The sequence below is a fragment of the Zeus faber genome (genome assembly GCF_960531495.2).
Source record: "Zeus faber genome assembly, chromosome: 6".
Lineage (NCBI taxonomy): Eukaryota > Metazoa > Chordata > Actinopteri > Zeiformes > Zeidae > Zeus > Zeus faber.
The window spans coordinates 28522369-28537802 of NC_137201.1; the positions used below are offsets into that span (position 1 = coordinate 28522369).

Below are 15434 nucleotides of genomic sequence, written 5' to 3' on the forward strand. Positions count from 1 at the left end.
TGATGATGCTGCAGCTGCTGGTGAGTGTAGGGCCACTGGGTGCACGCTATTTAACATGGAACATCTGTTGTGGAGTTTGTGTGTGTGTGTGTGTGTGTGTGTGTGTGTGTGTGTGTGTGTTGGGGGGGGGGGGGTTGTCTGTGTGTCCCAAACTCATTTCGGTGTTTGATGTATATGTACTCTCTTAAGAGTCTCTTGAGTCTTAATCCTCATACCATTGCTCTCTTTCTATATAAAATATGGATTTCATGCAGCAGCAGCAGCCCATATGGACAATAGAAACATCTGGTTCAAACTGCTACAAACAGGACCCACTGGACACACAGGGATCTCAGCTCACAACCCACGAAAGCCAGTAGCATGCACGCTTACTTTTATTTAAACATAACACCCACCCCTGGTTGCAACTCTTGCAGATTGCATTGCAATTTATTCAGCCCTGTTGGAAAGTAAAGCTGTTGCAGGAGAGAGGTGTGGCTGAACAGGGTGCAAATTGCACAACACGCAACGCCCAAGCATCTGCAGTGCAAACAATAGAAAAACGGCAAGGGTAAACAACGGTCATTGCGGTACCAGCGTGCGGCAGATCAGATGACTGGACAGGGTTTATGAGAAGGCAAGACCATGCGTATTCTATGAGCCGAAGTTTTCCATGAGCGGGCTAAAACATTAACAGGGAGTGCGGAATACTGTTATTAATTTACGAAAAAATATATATTGGTAAACGATAAGATTTCAACATCCTTTCAACATAATGTCTCCAATCTGGGTACACTGACATTTTAGACAACTTTTAGACAGGGAAATTAAAAAAAAAAAAATAGCCCTGCAACTTCATCGGCAAACCGAGTCCATTCTTTCGTCTCTAAACAGAGACGTCAGGTCTCCAGCGCCCTCGCCTTTGTTTGGCTGGGGCCACGCCCCCTCCCCCCCCGACGCCGATTGGTCGTCGTGTATTCCAACGGGGAAACGCTGCGCTCCTATTGGCCGAGAGGAGAAGGACCCCCTCCCCCCCCCCCCCCCCGAGGGCGGAAGTCCCCTCTCACGCTGAATGGAGCTCGGGTCTCGGCGGAGTCAAGGAGCCCGGAGCCCCGCGCCGTCCGAAGCCGCAGCGGAGCGAACCCCGGCGTGCGGCGGCCCCCGAAGTCGTGTTCGCCGGCGCGCGTCTCCCCGGGAGTGCCGGTGCCGTGGCTTTGGGTCGCGACGTGGCGCCGACGAGGCCGAAGAATGGAGATCGAGAGGGAGGTGAAGACGGTAAGACGGGAGCGGCTGGCGCCCCTGGAAGGTGTGCCCGGGCGGAGGGCAGGTGTAACCCGCCGCCCCGACGGCACAGCGCACACCGTTTATATTAAAGTGGTGATCCCTGAGCTTATTTTCCTTTTTGGGGGGGAAAAAAAAAAAAGTATAAAATGTGTGATTTACTTTTTTTTTTTTTTTTTTTTCAAAGCTGCCACCTTCTTGAAAGAAACAGCCATTCAATGTAACTGCGTTATACTATACATGTTGCTCTATGTGCTGTTTCCGTTGTCGGTGGCGGGGTCCGCCCTTCCTGGCGTGAGAGAACGCAAAGATCAGGCACTCACAGAAAGTGGAAGTGAATTTGATAAACCAGCTGGAGGTGGCTGTGGTTGGTAGTTGATATGCGTCAATATTCATTATTATTATTATTATTATTATTATTATTATTATTAATATTCAAAAAACATCCTCCAACCTCCAGTGACTGAGAAGGAAAACCAACAAATCCATTGATAAGAGCAAGGAATAGGAACGACGAATAAAAGTGACGCGGGTGGGAATGTGGGTGGAGGGTGAACCTGGATGTTCAAAACAAAACAAAAACAAGGTTGTTATTAAACTGGGGGGGGGGGGGGGGGGGGTTCTGGGACTTGCAGCGTAATCCACCATAACGCCGACAGCGTAATGGATTCCACTTTGTCGACCAAGTGAATTAGGATACTTTTATGGGTCACATGGAAAATGTCTTTGTAGGAGATCGTCATCAAGGCTATGAATGGATACTTCGTTTGAAGGGGTTGTTTATTTTTAGTTCTTGTTTTTGTTTTCCCCCAACAAAAGGAGCTCTTTCGGGGGTCCCGTTCCACCACCACTGCCTGCGTTGCCGAACGGTGTCGTCTGGTTCGCATTAGATCCATTTTTGGACAAGGCCATTAAAACGGCCATCAAGCCGGCGGGCTCTAATCCGTCTTTAGAAAGCGGAGCCGTCCCGTCGGGTGACCCAGACAGACTCGGTGTGCCATCCAATCCCAAACCCCCCGCTGGAGAAAACACTCCTGCTGGGCCCCACGGTGCCCACGTCTGCTCGGGGATTCAACTCACTTTTCACTCTCTCTGTGGCTGCTGTGGCTGATTAATATCAAGCTCTTTTTTTTTCTTTTTTTTTTTTTTTGTCGGTAATACACCGATACTCACGGTACCTCGACTTACGACTCCATCTACTTGCGACTAATCCGAGATACGAGTAGCAATAGTCGCGAAAATTTGTATCGACTTGCGACCGACTGCTCCAAGATACAAGCGTGGAAATTTGCAGTTGGCGCGTCGGCGGCCAAACAGCAGCCAGTCAGCAGCCAGTCAGCGGGCGACCTACATTGTGTGTCCATGTAGTTTGTAGCTTATCCATATTTTTTTCATATTTACTGTGTTTGTGCTGTGTGTTTTGTTTATTTTCACCCTTCATGATGAGTCCTAAGAAGGATGACGGGGAAAAAGGGCAATGACTCCCATTGAAACCAAGAAGGAAATCGATATGAGAGTGGCGTATATGGGAAAAATTGCTTCGACATACGACTGTTTTAACACACGACCGTTCTTATAGAACCAATTACAGTCGTAAGTCGAGGTACCACTGTACTAGTAAATGCCCGTTCGAAATGTATGAAAGACACTTTAATGTCACTGTTTTACCAAAAGGTCAATGATTCAGTCCTGTGTCCCGCCTGCCCGTCCAATATGGCACACTTCGACGAAATAGAAGGACAACTTTGCAATCATATATATATTTTTAAAAAGCACAAAATGGGAAAATATAGGCGTATTACAACTTCAGGAGGATCAGTCGAGTCCAGCTTTCTTCAGTCGATGATCGCCCGACGCGACTAAATCATCCACTAAGGCGCTCGGCCCTAACCCTTGCCAGGCGCGCGCCTCGTGCGCTACATAATATGCGGGATGGGGGGATTTGTGACCTCATCATCCCCCACCCCCGCTTTAGTGGAATCGGATGATGACGTCACAAAGCTGCACGGAGCAGCTCGCCGTTCGCTTGTTTATTTGCAGCTCATTAATATTGCATGTGTCGCGTGTCCGAATTGCACCAAATCCGACGCCGCACGTCCTCTGCTCGGCAGCGACCCCCCGTCAGAGATCATCGAAGGACATAACGTACAGACGGTACAGACAGACAGGGATTCCTAGAATTATAGGCGGGTGGCGATGGGAGGCTTTTCCGTGGCGCTGACTGAAAAGCGTGACGGGAAGCTGGTGACCGTCACACATTCCACCGGGATCCTGTTCTCTCGCCTCAGTGGTGTCGGCCTCAAAATCGTTTCACCGCTCACGACTCATGATGAGTCACACATGTGCCCGGTGGAGGAACACTTTCCTCCTCCCGTCTCCCGTGAGCGGAATTCATTCCACATGCGGCTTACTCACAACGCACGGCCATTGATCAACATCAGCGCCTAACGGACGGGGTTTAAGACCGATGCCAGATGAAAGGATCCGGTGCGCGTCCGACCAAACTCCAAAAACGGCCTGACGTCTGGCGGCACACTCGGCACCAATGTTTACACCCCCCCGCAAGTGACGAATACTTAAAATATGTTTTTTCGTTTTTCATATCCGAGCATTTACATTTTCCTCGTGGGTGTTTATCTAATTGTGTTTTCCACGTGCAATCAACGAAGGGAGCCGCTTTACAAGAAGCACAATGTGCAAAAACACACAGACAAACAAAACCCCAACGTGCCCCCAGCGAATAATCACATAAAAGACAGTTAGTTGCACCCGCCAGCCACCACCCAGCACCACAGCTAGACTAAACTGTCAGACTCAACGTTCAACAACTACACATCAGTTATTAAAAGGCAAACAACATTATTTGGTGTTATCATTTTAAACACAAGAGCACAGAAAGTAGAAGTCCCTTTGTCCTCTGTGACCTTGGATGGCTCTCATTTCAGCCCTTTTTGATGCTTTATTAAATTTTTTATTTTTCTACTACATTCCAATGGGTAAGCAGTAGTTTTCGGTTGATTTGCCCATTCACCGTCCTTTTCAGTTTTGAGTTCATTTTGCATATGTTGTCACCCCCCCATCAATTTGAGAAGGTTTTGTTTGTTTTCGTGAAACCTCATTTTTTGAATGAGCGTCAGGGGTCTGTACCCACATTCCAGGTCAGTAATCTCTGTCTTTTGGGTCAAAGTGATTCTTCTGACACGGGGGGAGCTTGCAGGGAGCCCTGGTGGGAGGGGGGGGGGGGGGTGCAGATTGGACTTGGAATGTTTGACCATATATGGTCTCAGATAGACAGCAGCAGGGTCGGAGGCAGACAGACATTGGGGGAAGTAATACTGATGAGAAAAGATGAAGAGATCACGGATCCTAACTCTGATCATTCATCCCCAAAGGGAAATTTGGCTCAATACACAATAGACATTCTTTTTGTAATTTATTTTTTTCCATTTTGAGTCTACTGCTGATTTGAATGCAGCTTTAACAAACCCTCTAGAATGCCTTGCAGTCAACACCACAGGCGGCCACAGGGGTTGTAATACTTCCTTTGTGCCCTGTCCGCAGATGACCCTCGGCCATGACTTTGGTGCCGGGGCGGCCTGTCTGAAATGCAAGGACAAATGCGAGGGTTTTGAGCTGCACTTCTGGAGGTTTGTATACACCGGTCTGATATCCTTTGCCTTGGCACTACCTGGTCTTTTGCTCTGCTCTGCCACCTGGACCGTGCAGTCCTCACCACAGATATGACACGTATTCAGACACTTTGCTGTGACATTGAGCTCAGGCACATCCCGCTTCCGTTGCTCATCCTTGAAAAGTTTCCGCAGCTTCACTGGGGTCCACCTGTGGTAAATACAATTGACTGGACGTTATTTTCAAAAGTAATTGTCCTCCGAGACAAGATTGAGTGGAGGATCAATATCTCTGCAGCGTCGACGGTCCTGAAGAACACAGTGGCTTCCGTCATTCTTAAATGGAAGAAGGACAGCCATCTCTGTAGCACTGTACTGCCAAAAGGCGCCGAAAGGGCACTCGAAGAAAGATGATCTGGTGAAACAAGGATTGAGTTTGACATTTGTCAATTTCTCAAAACCCCCGGCAAAAATGTACTAACTGTTTTGGCCATCCGGTAATTATCATTCATATGTTTAAGATAATCACATGTCCTATCAAGGACGTCATATTAACGCTTTTCTGAGAGAACCGCAGGGCCTGTCTTTGTAGAACAGTGACTCAGTGGAACAGTATCTCACTTCCTGAGGCGTGAACTCTTGTCACAATGGACGCTTTATTTGGAAAGTCACTAATGATGAATAGCTCTGTCTGGTCTCCTACAACTTTTGACACTCTGGTAGTTTGCCTGAAGATGCCGCAACAGGTTTCCTTCATGTGCGCTGGGGCAAAGCACACAAAGCAAATGGAAGTTTTCAGATACAGGGCCAGGCACCCAAAACATCCTGGAAATCCATCCTGGGAGTGTTAACATCTAAATAAAGTCGGCTGTCTGAATAGTGCCCTTGTTGCATGGTTAGACTTAGTCATAATATATATTTTATATGCAATTGTATTGTTGTATTTTATTTATATTCCCAGGTTTGAGTGTCAACCTTCTCTTCATATGTAATTAATGGATCGCTGCTTCATTAGCATTTTGGTTTCACCTTTCATTCTGTGCACTAAGGTGAATGGACCTACTTCTCCTGTTGTCCAGATTACTAATGTCATACAAAACATGCATACATTATTATCTACCTGGTTACAACCCCCATGGGCTCCCAGGCCTCTAATAAATCAATTAAGACTGAAAAGTACTGCTCCATACCTCCAGTGACAATAGTTTACTGCCAAAAGTATACCAGCATAGCATTAACTCCATTCACACATCCAGACCAAAGATCACCCTAAAGAATAAAGAAGCCTTTCAAAAGTCACCATTTGATGAAGATTGTGAAAATAAATGGGGCCACAAACAACTTGTCAATATAGATGCATCACAAAGAGAAGGCTGAGCATTATGTAAGCCTTTCTGAGTCCTCCACACTGGGCAGTCGTGCTGCAGCATGCTCAGCAGTTCTACAGTAAACAACGGTGCTGCAGCATGAAGAAAATATGGCCAAGGTCATGTGGGAACAAGTCAAAACGGCACCTAATTGCATTCCGACCTGCACCTATTTGCCCCTGGAGAAATATTGCATCAGAAGTAGCTTTTGAAGACAGATTTCACATTTTTTTTTTAATCTGGAATTGACTCAGAATAATTGTGCGAGATCGCTAATTTCCTCCCCATACCCCGCCACCCCATCCATCTTTTCACAGAAAAATATGCCGGAACTGCAAATGTGGCTTGACGGAGCACGATGTTCCCATGAACTCGGAGGAGAACAAGAAGGTGGGCAAGCTGTTCGAGGACACCAAGTACACGGGCCTCATCGCCAAGCTGAAGAAGGACGGCATCCCCACCTACAAGGGCAACACGGTCACCATCTCCCTCCCCAGCCTGGCTACGTCCTGCCTGGTCCCACCCAGCGCCTCCTCCACCGTCGTGCCACCGTCTGCCGCGGCTGGTTCTGTTCAACCCGGCGCCAACGCCCGGGCGTCCCCCGGGGGCCGGGCTCAGCCTGTGCCTGCCGGCGCCGCCCCGGTTAAAGCCGGCGCCGCTCTGGTTCAACCCAGTGCCACCCCAGTCAGGGCCAGTGCCGTGCCAGTCGCCGCCAATGCCTCCTCAGCGAATGTGGTGCCCGTCAGCAAGGACGTGCCCATGCGGTCTGTGACATATGAGTGGGCGCCACCGGTGGCCAATCAGTACCTGGTAAGAGTAAAGCCTTTAGGGGTCGTAGTAATTCAAGATTAGATTGAATATTCTGATGAAAGAGCAAATTGAACTGCATTGTTCTCTCTGACTATAGTATAGACACTGTCAGGTATGGCATTTTGCACAAATCATATCTAACTATACCATCACAGATTGGGGTCCCAGGGACAAAATCTTATCATGGTCTCATTATGGTGTCAGTGGCCTTATGTGTATCCAATGGGGGGGTCCTTGAAATGTTCAGAATCACTGCCTTGGGGATTCCCCCCACAAGCTGTTTGGAAATGCTATCAAAGTTAGTGCTTGACACCGGCTTCCTCTTTCCTTGCTTCCTCTTGCCACATGAACTCACTGTTTGGGCTTTGTATTATTACAACCTAAGAAGGCAAAGCCAAAACCCAGCACCCCCTGGTTTGTTTAGTCTAGAGCTGTATCTCCAAGCTGCTTGTTATGGAAGCATCTCCCCTGACTCCCATCTCACGAACCTCTTCCACAACACATCTCCTGTTTGCTCTGATGATAACTCTTTGTTCTGTGTGCTGTCCTACTGTCACCGCCTTCTGTCCCCTTCTCCAGGCGGTGCGTTACATTGAGCTGCTCCCACCAGAGAAGCGCCCGGTGGCAGGTTCGGAGGGAGCGGCCTACCGTCGGCAGCAGATGGCCCGGCAGCTGCCAGAGCACGACCAGGACCCTTCCCTGTGCCACGAACTGAGCCCCGCCGAAGTCAAACAGATGCAGCAGTTCGTCCGCAAGTACAAGGATGAGGCTCTGGGTGTGGGAGACATCCGGCTGCCTGAGGAAATGGCCCTCGCCAAGGCGGGAGGGATGGGAGGGATGGGAGAGCTGGGGGGCGGCGAGCCCGTGGGGAATTCCGGGGCCGGTTTAGGTGCCGGGGCCGGAGCTGGATCAGCGGCTGGAGGTCCCGGTGCTCTGCCCTCAGCTGGGGCTAGAGCGGCTGGGGTGGCCGGGGTGCCGGGAGCCACAGCTGGTGCAGGTCCAGGGTATGGGCAGGGTGTTGGAGGCAGCGGGGCCGGCAGGCCCGGATCACAGCCTGGGGGTGGGTCTGTTATCGGCGTCCTGTCAGGGGGAACGGGGCCTGGCTCGGGAGATGTGGGCACCACTGCCACCGCTGGAGCAATGGGCCTTCCTGCAGCTCATCAAGCTGGTGTACAGCAGAACTTTGTAAGTAATCTTCTACGTAATCTTGTACTTCTCTTTCGGGCTTTATGTCTATTGTTCTCCGAGCATACTCTGTTGGGTTTTACATTTTTGTAGAGAAAAAAACGTATAACTTATTAAACGTATTTATTTATTTGTGTTCATGGGCAGATTGTCTTTGATTGCACTGTGGTCATTTCCATTGGCCAATAGTTTCACAACAGTATAGTAACAGATAATTATATTGTATTATAATAACAATAATACACTGCAATAAATTATAATTTAATGCTTTGTCAAGTGTTGCCCAATGGTAATTGACTCCTGATGAAAAAAGGCAGTGTTTCCTCCTATGCCGGGAAGCGCCACAGCAGCTGAACCATGTGTGTTGAGTCAATTTGGTGTCATTTATTTACGACGGGTGACAACATTCAACCCTGCTGTAAAGTTTTAGTTCCAATATTTAAAAATATTTAAACAACATGACTGGGTAGCAGTGGATTGGATTCATCTCATTCCACTTGTGGACACCAGGGGGCGCCAGAGCGTTACTCATGAACGCACTTTTCTCAAGACACAATGTTCGATGTTTAGACTTTCGTGGTGATTTGTTTAGTTTCTATTCTCTCTTGAGGCATGACTTCGAACTGGAAGCATGTTTTTTATATTTAGTCGCAGCACATGCAAGCAGTTAGCCTCTAGTAAAGCTCGTCTTCAGTTTATTAGTGATCTGTGTGAATTATGCAATTTGGGTGAAAACCCAAATGTTGAACAGATGATCAAATGGCGACATTCAAACAAAATGGAATCTGATCAGCAAGATAACTCTAGAGACGGATTTATTTTTAATTATTTTGACCTTCTCTCTGAGACTTTTAATCCATCAAACAAGGCATATGGCTTTACTTTTTATCTACTACATTTCAAAACACTTTATAGTCTTCGTAAAAATTACGATTTATGGTTCGATACGTCAAAAGTGTATCCTGTACTCCAATCAGCTACTCCAGTCAGGGTCTGCACGAGCACTCATCTTCGGGACGGAATCGGCACTCGCACTTTACGCCGTCAGCTCTGTTATATCACTGCACTCTCAATACTGCTCCAGCTGCTAACACTTGGGCTTTGAATCCACCCAGTCGTGCCACCAGTGCCAGCAGCCCATGCGCCACGGCGAGCCGGCCGTGTACGCCGAGCGCGCCGGCTACGACAAGCTGTGGCACCCGGCCTGCTTCGTGTGCTGCACCTGCAGCGAGCTGCTGGTCGACATGATCTACTTCTGGAAGAAAGGAAAGCTGTTCTGCGGCCGCCACTACGGCGACAGCGAGAAGCCGCGCTGCGGAGGCTGCGACGAGGTGTGTGTGTGTGTGTGTGTGTGTGTGTGTGTGTGTGTGTGTGTGTGTGTGTGTGTGTGTGTGTGTGTGTGTGTGTGTGTGTGTGTGTGTGTGTGTGTGTGTGTGTGTGTGGTAATTAGACAGATACTTTTAAACATCACAGCAGCTCACATAAAATGGGCAATAATAAAGTAATGAAAATTGGAAAAAAAACAAAATGCCAATATGCAATCAACCCAAGAAATGGCTGAAAAGACATTAAATATAGATAAAAAAACAGAATGAACCTAAAGATGAACAATAAAATAACCTAAAAAAATATACTTGAAGATAGAAAACAAGAACTTAGAGAAGTGCTGAGTGTTCAAACTCGTTCCTCACCCCCTGTGTGCTTAATAGTGAAGTCAATATTGTCCCCGTCGGGGAGGAATGAGTTAAAATATGCCATTAAATAGATGTGAGCTCTGAAATATTAGGGAGGGAGTTTTCTTTGGAAAAACCATCGCCATCGTCAAATAACACTCCCCTGCAGTTCAGGGTGTAAATATATGAAGACAGATGTGCAGTAACTGTGTGTGCGTGCGCGTCCACAGTTGATCTTCAGTAATGAGTACACCCAGGCAGAGGATCAGAACTGGCACCTGAAGCACTTCTGCTGCTTCGAGTGCGACTGCGTCCTGGCTGGAGAGACGTACGTGATGGAGGGAGACAAGCCCGTCTGCAAGCCCTGCTACATGAGCAACTACGCTGTGGTGAGGGCCGGCGCGCCGAATTCAAAACATCCATTTATTTCCACTTATTTGAGTGTGCCGGCGGGCCCCTCAAAACGAGGGGTCACAAATGACCTGGATGATTCTTCTCTTCAACTTCCGTCTTTTTCCCCGTTGTTTCCCCGCTGTTTAACCTGAAGTCTTTTCCCCTCCCTCCTCCATCCCAGAAATGCTCGGCGTGCCAGGGCCCGGTGGAGCCCGAGGCCCAGCGGGTGTCGTACGGCGAGCACCACTGGCACGCCGAGCCCCGGTGCTTCCGGTGCGCGGGCTGCTCGGCCTCGCTGGTGGGACAGCGCTTCATGGTGGCGCAGGGCTTCCTCTTCTGCTCCGTGGAGTGCAAGAAGAAGAAGACGGCCGCCTAGGTCCGAGCTGACCCGGAACGCCGCGCGACGAGCCGGGGTGCTTCAACCGGGATGAGGACCCGGGCGCCGCTTCTTGTCATTCCGAATGCTCGTCCCTGCATCGCCAACATTACGTTACGCAACCGGTCCGACGCGTCCGTCGCTTGAGTGATGGATTGAATGAGTCTGCGTTCATTGCAATACAGGGCTTGTCATATCTCCTGTTTGGATGTTCCCTAATACACTGATTCAGTATTTAATTCCCGTGTTCTTCCAGTTGTTATCCGATACCACGCTCGGATTCAACGCCGGTAATGTCGAAATCTCGGTTTGAAACGCCTCCTCCGCATGTTCTCCACGTGCTCCGCGTGAAGGCACACCCGGCAGGCGCTCCTCCCGTCGTCGACGTCCTCCCCTCCGCTGTCGCGTTTGTTTCTTTGTTTTTTCTTTGTTGCTTATGAGATTCATCGAGTGTCTTGGAGATCTTGCGTTCTCGTCCCGTTCCTGCGACGCACGTTAGGACCACAACCGCTTCCTTCACCGACGACCACTGATGTTCCATCTCAGATTACGGCCAGCGTTTGTCGGGCGCGGCGTCCGCGCGTTTAGATTTTTGCCGCTTATGGATAACCGTTTAAAACTGCGGCGCAGGGGCGGCGCGTATGAGGCCTTAACTTCCTGGTGGAGGAGTGTTGACGCCGTGTCCTGCCAGCGTGGTGTCGTCTTCCACAGGACCTGCCATGGACGGAAAACCCCCCTTTTCGGAGGGCGCGTTGGATATCGTGCCTTCTATCTCGACAGGGAGCAAACCTACGCAAACAATGCTGTGTTTGAAAATGTCAACGTCTACTGTATTTTCTGTTTCCTCTCTTGTCTCCCTTTTGGGGTTTGGGCGCCGTCTCATTTTGTCTCGAAGCAATAATTCGCACTTTTTGTTTTTCCGTAAAAGTGTGTTTTCAAATTTGTCATAAAACCCCGCCAATAAATGTTTATTTTGCATCCACCCGCCATCCTCTACTTTGTTTCGCTGCACGTGGCTGTTGCCCCGAGGTGTTTTTTTATACTTTATACTTACACCCCCCCCCAGACCGTCCTGCAAAGCCCTCTCGCCCCGCGCCCTCCCCTCTTTCTTCCCAAATAAGGGGTTTTTGGGGTTTTTTGAGTGCGTTATTTATTTATTTTCAGCCCGCTCCAAATGATGGTTTACATTCAGACGCGATGTTAGTGCCTCGCGTAACGTGAGCCCCGCAAAGCCCTTCGGGAATGAAGCCGTGATTATGGGCTGCGCAAATATGACAAGACCCGACTTGATCCCCATTTTGAGCCGGCGGAGCGGAGGCACGGGCGAGCGCGACGTGCGAGAGTCTCACACCGCAGCCGAAATCCCCTTGTTGAGAGTTGAGGGTGCGTTGCAGTGACTCAGCCCTGGGGGAGAGGGGGGGTGAAACCAGGCAGACCGTCTGAACTGCTGCTGTTTCTATTTAGCAGGTTCTCGTCAGTTTATGAGCGTTTCTCTCTGCATACGGTACGTAGAGTTAAGTGTCCTTAAGCGAGACACTTAACCCCTGGCTCCTCTGATGGCTGCGCTCATCAGTGTATGAATAATTGTAAGTCGCTTCAGACAAAAGCATCCACTGAATGATGATGTAAAGTCATTTGTGCTTTGCACTGTAAATTGTTTACATTTAGTTCACAGCCGATTGACCCTTCCCGTCGGGACGTGTGGGGTGAACCAGTGACCTAAATGCTGGACAACTTTTATTGATTTATTTATTTTCTGGAGACAGAGGAGTTTTGGGAGGTGGTGCAGAAGCAGGATGAGGTCACGGGTGTTGAGCGAGGCCGGGGCACTCTGTGGGTGGAGCAGAGGAGTGCCAACTGCACGGCCGCTGATGGATTGGAAGAACCGGCTGCATACCACACATACAAGTCAGTGGCTCTGTGCGGAGGGGAGCTGTGAGGGCGGCCAGCTGTGATGGAAAAACCTCCTCACCGGGGGCTCGTGTGTGCGTGCGTGCGTGCGTGCGTGCGTGCGTGCGTGCGTTTTTCTGTGTGTTTTTTCACCATTTTTCACCCCGTGGAAGCAGGCGCACAATTCAAGGAAACTCTGCCTTCAAGGAGCCCCATTGTCTTGAGTGGCAGCCAGCCCAAAGCCCCAGTCCCGTTTCCCCTGCTGAGGTCCCTGGTCCACCAGAGCTCATGGAGCGACGGGGGCATCCACAGCATCAGCCACGACCTTCCTCTGCTGCTGCTGCCGGGTTTTGCCTTCCACCACCCCCACCCTCTTCAGCTCGTGTTTTCAACTCGCAGGACCGTCCCCTTAAAATGGTTTTGGTCCAAAACCATGAATCCGTTAATTGAATTGACTTACTTATTCCCGTTGGAGGATGCTGGCGGTTATCCCATCTTACTAGAACAGTGGTTCCCAACGTGGGTTTCCAAAGTTTGGCCGAAATAATATCCAACACCAGGAATCTCCTCGGGTCGGGGTCCCAGAGACAAAACCTCGGTGTGAAGGAGGTTGAGAACCACGGCGCTAGAGGACGCACCGCTCACACATACTTGGCAGTTTCGAGGCCTCGACCTCACCTCCGATTAACCTGCATGCGTGTGGGGGCTCACCGTCTTTATGTCATCCGTGTGGATGTCACGTCACGCTGCCCTGCCCTAAATAGCGAATCCCTGGGGGGCCCCGCGCTGCAAGGAGGGAACGCCAGAGGAGGGGAGGCTTTGAGAGCCCATCCAGTTCCTTCCTGCGCAGCCTGTTGGAATTTGCATTGTGATTCGTCTCATACTGGGGCTTTTGCATTGCGCTGTAGTTTCACAATGGAATTTGCATTGTGCTGCAGTTTCCACAACCAACCCCATACCCCCCCCCCCACCACCACCACCACCACCACCACCCCACTGGACCATGTCCCCCATGAAAACACACACACACACACACACACACACACACAGCATTGTTGTCTTGCTTTGCGATACAGCTGTGTGTTATATACACGGGGAGCTCAGGGATTGTGGGATGTATTTGACTGTGGTTTTTCTTCACCAAACCAGATCCTCCAGCCCCACCCCCAACCCCACCCTTGGGGCTGGATGGTCCCGATGAGAAGCAGAAGAGCACCAACATGCTTGGATGACAGCAGAGGGATAAGTCAGGGCTTTGACCTCTGCCTCGTTCTGACCCTGTTTTCTCCCTTTTAAAATTCCAGGCTAATGGGACAGAATCAGCACAAAAGGATTCCATTTCACCTCATTGAAACTGAATTTTTATTTTTGTTTTTTATTATGTTGATTTGGACATTTTGGCTGGTCTTTGGTCTGGTCCTGAATTCACTTGTCTTGCGGTTGTTTTAAACTGTATTGCGTCAACTAGATACTGGTCAAAGCACTTTATTCCTTTTTTATATTCATGGAGCACTAATGGATAACGGATGCCATATTCTTGGGTAACCTTGGTTCTTGTTATTTTTGGAAGGCCTTTTGGAGCTGTCCGTTACAAAAACGGAGTGGCAGTAAACACCATCTGCTTGAAGAAATATGAATCACATCTGAAAAACAGTTCTATCTAAAATACCACGGAGTGAATGTGTACTTTTTTTGTGTGTGGTAGAGGCAGATAGGCAGCCCTCTGCAAACTCTTAATAAAAGGATTGCATGATATTATTGTATGTTGCTACGGTGGAAATGAAACCGTTTTTTTCTTTCCTGATGAGCAAACCTTCAATAAGTGTGTGTGGAAAAACAACTTTATCAAAGAATCTCTCCCTTGTGCCCACTGTGCAAAAGCTCCACAAACTGCACCAATCTGTGTACTTGTGCAAGCAATGACTCAGTCACCGCAAGGGAGTGTGGTATGAGATTAGATATTGCAAGAAATTTGGGAATTGAACATCTCTGTTTTTTAGTATCCCGGTAGCCCCCGGCAACAGAGAGGCATTTAAGACCGACTGTGCTTAACAGAGAAAGCGTTGACAACCGAACAAAGGTCCTTTTAAAAAAAAAAAACAACCAACTTTTAATGCTCTTTGTTGAGCGTAAACAGCAGAACATGCAGTTGACAAGCCCTGCGAGACCAAGCACAAAACCGCCCCGGGAGACAACAACAGCGCAGACTTTAAACGTCTTGGCACTTGAACCAGATCTGCCGTCTCGCTTCGTGTGAATAACCCAGTGTACTCGCTGCTGAATAATCGGATAATAAAAAACCTTGGAAACTGGAGCAGTATTTGAAAAAGAGAGTGTTCCACCCACGCCCATGTGGAGCGTGCCCGGTGCCATCCCGGCCTCTTACTGGGCGGGTCCCGATCAGCTTCACCGGACCGGTGCCCGGTTGCGTGGTCGTCAACAGCAGCTGGGTTTGGGAATGCCGGGTTGCACCGATCTTTTTTTTCTCTTCAAAACTTCGGACGACCACTTTCTGACCGAAAAGAATCTAAAGGAAGGACCTTGTTGTCGCTCGGAGACGCTGCTGTACATCTAGTCTCCTGTAGGGGGCGCACTTTCCCAGGCCTTGGTGCAAGCGTGCATGCTCAACATTAGCAGACATAGTGGTTGATTGTCTTTGAAGGTTCTTATTACCAGTAAGTGGAGTGGAAAACTTGTCTTATAAAGATACAGGAGTGTGAGTGCGTACTAACGTCCTACGATATAAATCCCCCCCACCCACCCACCCAGTAAGCCCCTGGGCCCTTTTAAACTTTTTTGTCCGAAATTCCGGTTTCTGTTTGGCTGATACAGCATGATAAGCCCGGGCCCG

General features: G+C 49.2%; 1 protein-coding gene across 2 annotated transcripts; it reads left to right on the forward strand.

Moving 5' to 3' along the window:
- Nucleotides 1-1049: 1049 nt before the first annotated feature.
- tes (testis derived transcript (3 LIM domains)) lies at nucleotides 1050-11671 on the forward strand. 2 transcript variants are annotated; one of them, XM_080002737.1, is made up of 7 exons: nucleotides 1050-1254; nucleotides 4822-4907; nucleotides 6574-7066; nucleotides 7646-8251; nucleotides 9367-9582; nucleotides 10155-10313; nucleotides 10499-11671. In XM_080002737.1, exons 1-7 carry the CDS (start codon nucleotides 1228-1230, stop codon nucleotides 10691-10693), a joined length of 1782 nt encoding a protein of 593 aa, XP_079858863.1. In that variant the 5' UTR covers nucleotides 1050-1227; the 3' UTR covers nucleotides 10694-11671. The 2 variants fall into 2 exon arrangements, with proteins under 2 accessions (XP_079858863.1, XP_079858864.1); XM_080002738.1 differs by having other exon boundaries at nucleotides 10577-11671.
- The last annotated feature ends 3763 nt before the right edge of the window (nucleotides 11672-15434 follow it).

Excerpts from the sequence above, each read along its gene's own strand:
- tes (XM_080002737.1), top strand. The coding sequence starts at position 1,228 with ATGGAGATCGAGAGGGAGGTGAAGACG. Across the intron at positions 1,255-4,821 it reads TCGAGAGGGAGGTGAAGACG|ATGACCCTCGGCCATGACTT; the intron begins GTAAGACGGGAG and ends CCCTGTCCGCAG. Across the intron at positions 7,067-7,645 it reads CGGTGGCCAATCAGTACCTG|GCGGTGCGTTACATTGAGCT; the intron begins GTAAGAGTAAAG and ends CCCCTTCTCCAG.